The sequence below is a fragment of the Anguilla anguilla genome, chromosome 19 (genome assembly GCF_013347855.1).
Source record: "Anguilla anguilla isolate fAngAng1 chromosome 19, fAngAng1.pri, whole genome shotgun sequence".
Lineage (NCBI taxonomy): Eukaryota > Metazoa > Chordata > Actinopteri > Anguilliformes > Anguillidae > Anguilla > Anguilla anguilla.
In genome coordinates this window covers 10,434,128-10,446,725 of record NC_049219.1, presented here as the reverse complement: position 1 = coordinate 10,446,725, position 12,598 = coordinate 10,434,128, and the positions used below count along the sequence as shown (strand labels likewise).

Below are 12,598 nucleotides of genomic sequence, written 5' to 3'. Positions count from 1 at the left end.
TTTAAGTTTCCTTTTTTTGCTGAACTGGGCCATTTGCCAGTGAACCTGAAGCCGGGCCAAACTCTGTGCGATTGGTTGCTGTGGAGCTCACAGACGCTTTCCCTCCAATGAAACGGTCTCGGGGCTTTGCTGCTTAATGCTTGTGTGGGGCGTGCTGTTTTAGTGTTGATGAGCGGGGCGATGGAGCGCGCTCAGTGGCCAGTGTTCAGAGTCTCGCAGGTCAGGTGTGCACTCAGCTTAATGTCCTCCTAACGCTTCCCAGCACACACCCTCTAATAAAGGTACTGTGCAGGTACGTCTTTGTTCTTTCATGTAAAACAAAGTCCCAAATGTACCCTGGAAGTCTTTTGACGTTCTGTTTGGGTACTAATAAGCACCTTTTACAAGCAAAGAAAAAGGTACAAGTGAATTATGTATTGCTGGCTAGCAGTGCTGTTCTATCTACCCATGGGATACCATCCCAGATACAAGTGTTTGAACCCTTTAGGCACATTTTTTTGTTCCTTCTTTTCTGAGAGTGTGGTAATATGGATGCAGAAGATCAGATTGGCTGTTATTCTCTCTCCCTCTCTAGTCTAAGTCATTCCACTGCAGACCGCAGTGTTCTGGCGGTCCGGGTCATGATGCTGTAGCTCTCCGTGCATTTTATAATAATGATGCTGACTGCGGTCATTCACAAGCCCCACAGTCCTCCTCCTGCCCAATCGCTTGATGCGGTTTCGGTCACGTGACCGCTCATTCCCCGCTGATGTTGGACTCCGGGCAGCAGAACAAGAATCGTGGACCCAGCCCGCAGTCCAGCAGTTCTGCTGTGGAAGTGCAGTGCGAGGGTCACAGGCGTCATAAGTCGTTGCAGTTTGTCGCGGGTCAACTGATTGCAAACGTCTTCGCTGTGTCGGTCTTTTTGTCATTCAAACTGCACACTCTCACATGTCCATGGACGATTAAAAAAACCCCACTGATATCAGCGAAAAGCAAAATGAAGTCAAAGCTCATGCATTAATATGGTCACGTCAGCGAGTTTACGAGCAACAGAAATCACGTTTTTATGAGACACAAAGTGGAGAAATTTCAGCTCGGAAAGTGATGTGACATTTTAGTGGATTTGAAAGCGATGAAGATGTACGAAGCAAGACTCGAGAGTGGTCTACAGAGCTGCAGCAGCTGTAGCTTCTGGGAGCCTCTCATGTCCCTTTCCAGTGCTGAGAACATGACCATTTCCACCCTGACCACTGAAATGTTGATAGAGAAAAGGCTTTTTTTTCTGTGGGAGAGAGTTGATTCTGGAAGGATGAAACAAGCGAGGAGTGCTGTTTTTGTATTTCTGGGTAGTTATGTAAATGCAATTATTTTTTAAATCTGTAAAGTTCAGAGCGAGAGTTAACTGCTGTTTTTGACAGATGCAGCCTTCCAGACAAGCAGCGTTGTGTAATACCCCAATTAACTTCCGTGTGTGTTCCTTTTTGAATCTGTGGAAAGTAGATTTAAAAAGTGGAAAGTATCATCACGGTTTCATTGCGGTACTTGCTAATGCGTTTGACTATGACAAGAGTCTCTTAACTGCAATGGCCGTGAGGGAGGTGTGGCAATGTGCTGCAGAATGCTTGCTGTCTGTCTGTCTGTCTGACTATCTATCTGTCTGTCTGTCTGTGTGGTTGTGTGTGTGTGTGTGTGTGTGTGCGCGCAGTGAGAGGTGAGGCTCCTCTGTAAGCGTTCTCTCTCTCTCCTGCAGACGCGGACGAGTGCTCTGAGGCCACGGACGACTGTCACATCGACGCCCTCTGCCAGAACACGCCCAAGTCCTTCAAGTGCATCTGCAAGCCCGGCTACAAGGGGGATGGGAAACAGTGCGAAGGTGAGCGAGTGGCCCCCTAACCCCCACCTCACACCCCCCCCCCCACCCCCCCCATTCCCCATCCCCGCTGCCTGCAGGCTCTCCTGCCTACCTAGCAGGAAATGGATTTGGGAAGGTGTGAGGTTTTGAGGGTGTTGGGTGCGGGGGGGGTGGGGGGGGGGGTGCGGAGGTGGGGGGGCGTTGCCCGGACTCTCTCTCTGTGTTCCGCTCGATTGCGTCTGGAGCTAACGTGCTGCGTGACGTCACTGACGCCACGTTCGGCGTCACTGTTGCGGGTTTGTGTTGAAGAGCCGTTAGCGATGAATGCCGTGGACGTCCAGTACATCTCTCATCGCTTTGGGTCCCTTTTTAAGGTACGTGGTAAAAATACCTGCGGCGCGTAGCTTTCCTTTCCCATGCGTCACGCAGGGCTTTTCGGTGACAAAATGTCTGCCGTCGGTTATTTTTTTTATCCCATTGTATCTATTTATTTTTCTTGGCTCTAAGCGTCTCCTGTTTGTGTTGCGTTTTGCGTAACGCCAGCGCGCTAATCCAGAGGAAATCCAGCGCTTTCCTCGTTTGTTCAGCTGCCCACCTGCACCCACCTGGGGATTCCTCAAACAGAGCCGGGTCCCCGCGCTCCGCGCCGCTTGCTGGGGGATTATGGGATAGGGGGCGGCGCTCGCAGATTGCGTTTCAGGCGGTTCGGACCCCCCGTCCACCAGTTTCGCGGAGTTGGCGCGCTCTTGGGCCACAGAGAGCAGGCGCGTGCTCTCAGAACCTGGCACCCGATTGGTCGGCCGAACCGTCAGTCACCCGAAGCCAGTCTGAAGAAAGCTGATGCCATTCCAAGGTTAGGAGGATTGTCCATTCTGATTGGCTGCTGCATCTAGCTAGCTCTGGTGTGGGGATGAAGGTGCGTCTTTTAGTGGCTTTCCAGAAGATGTGAAAACACTTTGACGGATACGTGCTCCATTGGTCTGTTTTTCTGACAGACAGACAGGCCTGTCCACAGTGACAGGAGCTGACAGGACTCCGTTCTGGATCCCCAAGCCTCTGCAGTAAGTCCTAGCGTTTTTAGCGAGACGCGCCGTCAGAACGTCCCCCTTCCAAAAAGCGGCTCCTCCGAGGCTTCTGGGTGTTTGTTCAGAGGTTTCCTAATCCCCGAGAACCCCCACCCCCTCCCCTCCGCCCCGGCCTCAGTGCCGCTCACAATGCCATCCCATAAAGCGCCGCCATGGCGACCCCAGCAGTATGCGCGGATGCCCGGGCACTGGTAGGAAGGATTCTCGGCCGGTCTCCGTGGAAACGCGGACATCAATAAAGGGCGGATCTGACAGGTGAAGAGCCGAAAGCCGGCTCCGTGCTCCTTAACCCTTTAAGGGCCGAGATCACAGATACGTGATTAGAATGTCCTCAACTGTCGCATCAGCATTAGAATGTTAATTAACTGGACATTCTAATGCTGATGTCACAACCACTGCTGGTGAGTGAAAGCAACGGAGTTCTAGAACACACTGGCATAGAATTTTGAAAGAACATTCCAAAAAAACCCCCTGCTCTTCAGAGGGTTAAAGCTCTGCAGCCTAAACCCTCTCCCCTTCAGCTCCCCTCTCCCTTCAGTGCGGAGTCCACCACGGAGCAGAATCAGAAAAGGGGCGGAGCTCATAGAAGTGTCTCAGCACCTAGTGGGGGGGTGGGGGGTCAGTGAATGGAGACGCAGTGTAAGGGTCGGTCATCTCCCCCCCGTGGGGGTTCCTGGGCCCGGGGTACGGACGGCGCTCCTGACCGGCGCTCCCATGCTCCCGTGGTTCTGACGCTCCTCAACGGAAGCCTCCTGCCCCCCCGACGCGTGTAACCTGGGCCTGTGCCGAATTAGCGGTGGCGTTTCGGGGGGGGGGGGGGGGGGGGCTGTGTTTCTGATTCGCTCCGTAACCAGCACAGACATGCTGCGATCGAGTCGGGCCGCTGAATGGCATACTTTAAGCCTCATTTCTCCTTTGGACGTCCCGGAAATTCGCGTCCGTGATGTGGAAAGCGAGAGAGCGGGAGAGCGAGAGAGCGTGTGGTCGTCGTCTCTCTGTGCTCAGGGAGAATGGAGGCTAATTGCGGCTTTGGCCCATTACCTGATCTGTATGACCCCCCCATCCTCCCCCTGCCTCCGCCCCCGCCCCCGCCCCCCTTCGCCAGAGTTTCACTTTTGCTTTTGCCTGTTTTGTGGTCGCACGGGAAGCTTGCGAGTTCATCCGTGAAGCCACGCCGCTCCGTACGTCCGACCCATTCATGGGTTAGACGGTGCTAACCGCAGCCCGTCTTGTGTCTCACCGCGGCCGTGCGTTTGGTGTTGAAACGGATCGTTCCGGTTAATTACAGCACACAGAAGGCTAAGAGCACGCAACAGCGTAGCGCTGAGTGATTGGTACACGTTTGGTTGGAAAACGGCTTCGGTTTCAGTGCAGGGAATGGCAGTGTTTGTCATTCATACTTATTCCTGGGAATCATTCTGATATCATAGGGCTTTTTCTTACACAGACAGACACACACACACACACACTCGCACCCTCACACACTTACAAAGACAGGCAGACAGACACACACCCTCATGTGACATGACAGACACACACACACACATATACATCTGGAGGTGCTAACGCAGGGCTTGCTGTCTGCAGCAGTGTTTGAGCATCAGCATGTCATGCCCCCCCCCAGCGTGCAGCAGTCCTGGGGGGTTTTGGAGAGGGTGGGGGGGGGGGGGGTACGGTGATGAGGAGAGGCAGCTCCGCTTTGTCTCTCCCACCCGCGGGGACCGGCAGTCGACCTGCTTCGCTGCGGAGAGGGAGAGCGTTATTAGGCCATTGTCTGCCTGGTGAGTGCGTCTCCGTCACAGACCAGGAGCTCCTCTCACTGGCTGATCACCCCCCCCCCCCAGCCCCCCCCAGCCAGCCTCCCCCCCCTCCCCCCCCCACCCCCCCCCAAGGGAAAGAGCCTCTCCCAGCTCCAGTAGGCTCAGGGCTTTATATATATAGGCTTGGAGGATTTTGCCGTTTATTTTTGAAAGCCCGTCGCTCTTACCCTCTAACGAGCCCGAGTTTCGGCGAACGCAAGCGGCCCCCGTTTGGACCAGCCCGTTTGGATCCGCTCTCGTCCAGGGTCCCGAGTAACGCCACTGTAATCCCAAAAATTCAGACGCCCGGCCCGGGTCACGCCTGTCCGCCCGCCCGTTCTCACGAAAAGTCCTTTTAAGGACACCTATTCCAAACTTGCAAAAATCTTTTTGAAAAGAAGATTCAGATCTTTAACCTATGAATTAGAGGATCATCAATTAGAGGCTGAGAGGCGAGATATGACTGTCAGAAATGGTGGCCAAAAAACATATTTATTAAGAGTGGAGAATGTGATGTCAGGAAAAGAATGGGAGACTCGCACGCACACACACACACACACACACACACGCACACACCCGCACACACGGTTCTTCTCAGAAGTTTTGAAGGGCGCGTGGCTGAAAGTGACATGGAGATGGAAATTGAGCCCCGGACTGTGATGTTCAGTGACTGCAGGCTGTCAGCAGCCTCTCCGTGCTGTTTGAGGAGCGGGGCAAGGCAGTGCAGTGTGGCGGGTGGGTAACCCGGGTGAACCTGAGACAGGAGGACTGTAAGCGTCACGCCGCGGCCCGGCTGAACCCGGTCGAACCGGAAGCCGCGCGAGTTGGAGCGGGAGCTGGTTTCCCCATGATCCTCTGCAGGCAGCCGAGCGTGCCGGGCCATTCGCAGATCCGCAGAGCCCCTGGAAAGCCTCCTGGAGGGGATGGGGGATTGTGGGATTTGGTGGGGGGGGGGAGGGGGGGGACATTCAGCAGATACCCGCCGGCTGGGATCGCCGCGGAAACGGGCGGCGGCTGGCTGGCGGATCAGGCCCCGCTCGCTCAGGCACTGTTTGTTCCCACGTCTCCACATGGCAACCGCTCGCGACTGGCTCCTGCAAAAACACAAAAAAAACACCTCCGCTGGCTTGGCACGGGAAGGGAGGGAGCAATCCAGAACCCCCCCCCACCCATTCTCACCCTAACTTGTTACTCCGAATATTTTGCTCTGTTTTGAGAACTTCTCGTCCCGAAATGTTTTGGTAGAGACGAACCGAGACAGGACAGCTATCCTCGCGTTCGCCACTTTGAGCTCAAATCCCGCTTCGGCTCAGCGCCCCGACAGCACGTCTGCGCTGTGTCACTGTTACCTGTCTGGGGCGGCCGTGATCGAGCGCGCTCGCCGTCACGTGACCTCGCTGTTACCGCGGCAACGTTTCCCCCGTCTCCCATCCGGCCCTCAAACAAACAGAAGCCCCCGTCTCAGCCCAGGCCGGGGTCGTCCCGCGACCGAGCGTTGTTTCCCGCGGTGATTTCCCCCTCCGGCGGGATTAGCGGGAAACTCTAACGCTTAGGTCACTCTCTCCTGTGCGCTCTGTGAGGCTGAAGCCTGTCAGGCGCTCTGATCGCTGCTGCACTGCGCTCTCTGTCTGTCTGTCATCAGGGGTTAAAGCCCGGTCTGCCTTAGTGTGTGTGTGTGTGCGTGCGTGTGTGTGTGCGTGTGTGCGTGTGTGCGTGTGTGCGTGCGTGTGTGCGCGCGTGTGTACGTGTGTGTGTATGTATGCGCGTGTGTGTGTGTGTGTGTGTGTGCGTGTGTGTGTACGTGTGTGTGTATGTATGCGTGTGTGTGTGTTGGGAGTCTCTTGCCCTTCTCAGCCCTGTCCCGTTGCCTGTGTTTCAGACATGGACGAGTGTGATAATGACTACAACGGGGGCTGTGTCCACGAGTGCATCAACATCCCCGGCAACTACAGGTGCACCTGCTACGACGGCTTCATGCTGGCGCACGACGGCCACAACTGCCTGGGTACGTCCGCCCGTCTGCGTCCCGGTCGTCCGTCTGTCTGTCTGTCTGTCTATCTACCTGTCTGTCTGCCCGTCCGCCCGTCTGTCCGTCTGTCTGTCTGTCTGTCTGCCTGCCTGCCTGCCTGCCTGCCTGTCTGTCTGCCTGTCTGTCTGTCTGCCTGCCTGTCTCTCCTCCTCTGTGTACCTAACCTCACCTCTACCTTTCCCCCCTCCTTGTCTGAGTCTGACTCGTCCGTCTGTCTATCACTCCTCTCTTTATCGGAGTTTCCGTCTCAGTTTTTCCTTTCTTTTTTTTCCCTGTTCTTTTTTCTTTCCACTGCTTTCTCACGCGCTCTCTCTCTCTCTCCTGGCGGAAAGGGCTGGAAGGCGCAGACAGAGCGCACATTTTCCCTCCCTGCAGGTAACCTATGGAGACGTGTTTGAGAGCGGCCCCGGCCCGCTCCGCGCAGCGCCCGTGTTTACACAGTGTCAGGAGGAAGAATGTTCTGGAGCTCCGCACAGCGTGCGGCCTCCGCTCCAATCTGCTCCAACACATCTCCCCTCTCGTTTACCCTCTCTCTCTCTCTCTCTCTCTCTCTCTCTCTCTCTCTCTCCCCCTCTCACTTACCCTCTCTCTCTCTCTCTCCCCCCCTCTCACTTACCCTCTCTCTCTCTCTCTCTCTCTCTCTGTCTCTCTCTTTCTCTCTCTCCTCCTCTCACTTCACCTCTCTCTCTTTCTCTCTCTCTCCCTCTCTCCTCCTCTCACTTACCCTCTCTCTCTCTCTCTCTCTCTCTCTCTCCCCCTCTCACTTACCCTCTCTCTCTCTCTCTCTCTCTCCCCCTCTCGCTTACCCTCTCTCTCTCTCTCTCTCTCTCTCTCTCCCTCTCCTCTCACTTACCCTCTCTCTCTCTCTCTCTCTCTCTCCCCCTCTCACTTACCCTCTCTCTCTCTCTCTCTCTCCCCCTCTCGCTTACCCTCTCTCTCTCTCTCTCTCTCTCTCTCTCTCCCTCTCCTCTCACTTACCCTCTCTCTCTCTCTCTCTCTCTCTCTCTCTCTCCCTCTCTCTCCCCCTCTCACTTACCCTCTCTCTCTCTCACTTACCATCTCTCTCTCTCTGTTTCTCTTTCTCTCTCTCACTTACCCTCTCTCTCTCTCTGTCTCTCCCCCTCTCGCTTACCCTCTCTCTCTCTGTTTCTCTCTGTCTGTTTCTCTCTCTCTTTCTCTCCCTCTCTCTGTCTCTTTCTCTCTCTGTCTCTCTCTCTCTCTACCTCTCCGTCTCTCTCTCTGTTTATCTGTCTGTGTGTCTCTCTCTCTCTGTCTCTGCGCGTGGCTGGGACGTCTCCTGCCGACCGTGTTTTGCTGTTATCGAGCGACGTGCCCAAACCGCAGCGGTTCCTCGGGTTCCTTCGCGTCGCCCTCGGCGGCGGCGTCCGTCGCTGGACGGTGTGAAACGCTCGGCGTGTCGCAGGGCGCTCAGCCCGGCTGTGTTCCCAGCCCCCTCGCTGCGCGATAAGACTCAGCATGCCATCAATCCACATCCAAAGTACGCGCCGTGATTCCTTTATTATTCAAGGAAAAATCAACATTTTCCTATATAAGTCTCCCTCCCTTTTTAATGGGCCCTGGGGATGACTTTATTAAGCTGTATTTCACACTTTATGGTGCTCGCTCTATCATATTTGTGGTACTCTGTGGTATTTGCTGTCACCGAAGCCTGATTAAGGGTCCCTCAAGCACATCAAACCTTCAGCTAAGAGATGTTTCATTTTCTTCCCCAAGATCTAAGAGAGTGGAAAAGCACAGGCCTGGGTTCCATGTTTCTGTACCCAAGCTGAAATGCTAAGAGAAAGATCTGTCGCCCCAAAGTCAGTCACGTTGTACCCCCTCCAGTTCCCGTGCTCAAAGTGCCAGGCTGGGACCCCTCGCTGGCGTTTTGGGACGCTATCCCCAGGGGACGACTCGGGGTCTCCAGTAACCCAAACCACACTGGACCCGGCCCGCCGTTCACATGAATATGATATTTCTCACAAACAAACACAAGGACCCCCTTTCCCCCCCAATTTGCAGACAGAGACGCTGATCAGTATACCCCCCCCCCACACAATCAAATACGGGTCGTGCTTTTTCATCCACTCTCTCAGGGTAGAGGTGAAAAATGGCCCAACAGTCCCAAAAAAGCCTCCTTTATAAGAATAGGGACAGGGAGGGGTGGGTGGGGGTGAGGGGCGGGGGGGCAACAGGGGGGTTATTATTTTTGTTCTTTTAAAAATGTCACTTAAATGTCACGGTTGGCGTAATTTTATTGCTTTCCCAGAATTCAGCTGGCACATGGGTTGTTTATGTTACTGGTTGAGAATAAGAGGGGTGAAAGAAAAAAAGCTGCCAGTGAGAAAATGAATAATGTGACTCCTAATATTTATCCAAAAAGCTGAGAGATGGAATTCTTGGACCCTGAACTTTGCCTCAGACCAGCGTCGTGTCGGTGAGAGTTGGAGAGATGATGGGGTGAACTGAGCACGCTGTGAGACTGTGTGTGTGTGTGTGTGTGTGTGTGAGAGTGTGTGTAGATGAACGTGTGAGTGTGTGAGTGTGTGAGTGTGTATGTGTGTGTGTAGATGAACGTGTGTAAGTGTGTGTGAGAGTGTGTGTGTGTGTGTGTGTGCAGATGAACGTGTGTAAGTGTGTGTGAGAGTGTGAGTGTGTGTGTGTGTGTGAGTGTGAGTGTGCGTGTGTGTGTGAGAGTGTGAGTGTGTGTGTGTGAGTGTGTGAGTGTGTATGTGTGTGTGTAGATGAACGTGTGAGAGTGTGTGTGTGTGTGTGTGTGTGTGTGTAGATGAACGTGTGAGTGTGTGTGTGTGTGTGTGTGTGTGTGTGTGTGTGTGTGTGTGTGTGTGTGTGTGTGTGTGTGTGTGTGTGTGTGTGTGTGTGTGTGTGTGTGTGTGTGTGTGTAAGTGACTGCAGATGTTTGGTCTCTCTCTAAAGAGGACATGTCAGACTCGTGCGCGGTGCGGTTACTCCTGGAAGCGGCGCGGAGATTTATTGCACAATTTAGTGTTACGCTTTTCGGAAACAATGGCTGCGCGCTTCGCGAGGCGCTGACAGGCAGAAAAGCCCCCGGGCCCTGACCCCCCCGCCTTGACCCCGCGCCCCGACCCCGCGCCCCTCAGGTACACCTGAGCCCCCCTCCCTAACGCCTTCAGCTCGCGGTGCATCCAGCCCGCCCGTCAGCGAGCGCTCCTGCGTTAGCGTAGCCCTGCGTTAGCGCAGCCCTGCGCAGCTATTCCAGTTACATTTTTACCCACGGTTAATAACGATTACCTCACCGCCCCCGTCCCAAAGCAAACATTCGACTCCGGCCCAGCGCGTAATTGAATTTTGATTGTGCTGATACAGTCGTTTTAATTTAATTGTCTGACTCTGGACTCATAGGTAAAGTTGTGGGGTGGGATGGGGTGGGGTGGGGGGGGGGGGGGGGGGGGGCGGGAGGAGACAGCCATCCAATTTAAAGCTCCCTACAGTGTGTTTTCCCCCGTTTTGTCTTAAAGTACAAAGACAAAGTCGTTTCTTTCCCTCTGTCTCTCTGTGTATGTATCTTTCTCTGTCTCTCTCTCTCTCCCCCACTCTCTCCCTCACTCTCTCTCTCTCCCTCTCTCTCCCCCACTCTCTCTCTCTCTCTCTCGCTCTCTCCCCCCTCATCTCTCTCTTTCTCTCTCTGGTTATCTTGGCTGTTGGCTCAGATTGGAGCCTGTCCAAGCTGCTCCCCAGAGGCGCTGATTCTGCTTTCTATTTGACATCTTTATTGCGGAATGTCTCAAATAGAACAGAAAATGATGGCGCTGGGAATTGAGTCTACGGCGAGGAGGGCAAGCCCCCCCCCCCCCCCCCCCCCCCCGCCCCCCGAACTCGCCCCTCGGTCTCTTCCGCGGCCGCTAATGGCTGTCACATGACCCCGCCGTCCGCTGTCTGGCTCACGTGCTGCGGAACAGCAAGGAGAGAGCTGGGCTCCTGTGACTGACCGCGCTGCCGTGGCGACCCGGGTCCTCCTTCAGTAATCAGTCTTCCAGAACGGAGCAGTCAGCCGTCCCATTGGCTGCTCATCGCTGCTGTCTCACTTATGACATCACAAGGGCCTGAAACCTCAGCTTCTGCAGACAAGCATTATGTAAGGTGACTGGTCTGCAATCCCACAGTTTTAACAAGCTCTTCGTTTTTATTAATTGCATGCTTTTCATGTTCTGAGGGATTATTTACCCTCTCAAGGCACGCTCTGTCAGAAATGGTTATGCCTGCTGCAAAGAACAAAGGTCCCGTATTCACATTGTGCTTATTGTACTGTATTGCAAACAATTGCATGGAAAGAGGCAAGACATTTTTACTGATTAAACTTAAAGACTGAGGTGAATCAACAGTCTGCAGGTCAGTCCCTCAGTGCATCTGCAGGTTAGTCCCTCAGTGCGTGTGCAGGTCAGTCTCTCAGTGCGTGTGCAGGTCAGTCCCTCAGTGCATCTGCAGGTTAGTCCCTCAGTGCGTGTGCAGGTGCCCCTCACACAGGTGCGGGGACCCAGCGGGACCAATCAGCAAGTCCCCGAATCGCTGCTTCAGAAAAGCCCATTTTACTTTGAAATGACAGACACCAGCGCAGCCGCATGGCACTTCAGCAGATGGCTTTGTCTCGACTCGGGCCTGTGGCTTCCTCGAAAGGCTGAAGAGTTAAACGCACGAAATGCAGAAATTATTTTTAGCCTTCCTTTTTTTTTTTTTTTTTTTTTTTTGTTTTCCACCTGCTGACTCACTTTTTGGAACGGCACCGATTGGTTCTGCTTTATACATTTAAATGATTCTTTTATTTGTATTTGACTAGCCGCCAGGCTGCCGTTGTCAAGCCTGGAAGGTCCAATCGCTGTTAGACGTGATTCGTGTTTTGTCCTGACTGCATCGATAATCGCGGCTTGACAGGCAAATGTGCGGTTTTTTGCAGGTTATGCAAAGCGGAGCCAGGTATCGTGGGTTAATTACTGAGCGGGCGAGGCCTTTCCAGTCGGGGGAAAAATGCGTGCGTGTTTCATCAAGGCGCCGCTGTTGATCTGGATGCTGCCTGTATGTGTTTAGCGCTGTTTAAAATGCAAATTCGGAGCTGTCTGTCAGCACAGCTCTCTGTGTCTCAGATAGCAGCCGCTTTGAACTGCCCTGTCAGAGCCGATGATGTCATGGCAGGACTTCGCTGGCTTTGCACCGAATCGAGCGTTTGCATAGCAGAGGCATTGATCTGGCTTTTTCCAGTCATGAACGTTAATGTGCTGAGATTACTGTATCCTAATTGGCCGGGAAGCTGACCTATTATTGCTTGGAAGTCCAGTTCCTTATTCGGCTGTGTGATGTCACAATGGCAGGTTTTTAAACTGGCAGTGCCGGTGTGATGTTACAGTGGCACATTTTTAGCTCCCAACGCCCTCTCGATGTTGCTGTGATGTCACATTTTAAACACGCATGGCTGACGATGTCCTCGCAACGTCACCGTGACGTCATAACTAAACCGTACACTTTGGCCGGAAGTGTCCTCGCAAGCACGCTGCCGGGATGTCATGGTTACGGTATGAGTTATGACATCAGAGTGTGAGAATGACGGGATGCGTAGAGGGATGGCCTCTCGAGGCCCGGGCGAGAGTCGCCTGGGTTGATTTGCTGCCACGGTTACCGCGGCCCGCAAAGCCCGCGAGCTGGCTGCTGCGTCCGTCCGTCGGCCCATCCGTCGGCCCTTCTGTCCCGTCCCGTCACGCTGATTTGCGATGAAGGGTCTCCCCCTCTGGTGCGGCTCTTTTAAGGGGTCCCCTGGCGCCTGCTGCACTTCGTGTACCTCATGAAGGATTGTTTTTTTTTTTTTGAAAGGCCTCGCGAC

At 54.1% G+C, this 12,598-nt stretch overlaps 1 protein-coding gene across 1 annotated transcript in view; it reads left to right on the top strand.

Annotated features, from left to right (window-relative positions):
• Nucleotides 1–12,598, top strand: part of LOC118219225 (signal peptide, CUB and EGF-like domain-containing protein 1) — a 71,863-nt gene that overhangs the window by 1,722 nt on the left and 57,543 nt on the right. The window contains exons 2-3 of the mRNA XM_035402227.1: nucleotides 1,733–1,855; nucleotides 6,598–6,723. Coding sequence (XP_035258118.1) covers nucleotides 1,733–1,855; nucleotides 6,598–6,723 — 249 coding nt within the window. The remainder of the gene's footprint in view (nucleotides 1–1,732; nucleotides 1,856–6,597; nucleotides 6,724–12,598) is intronic.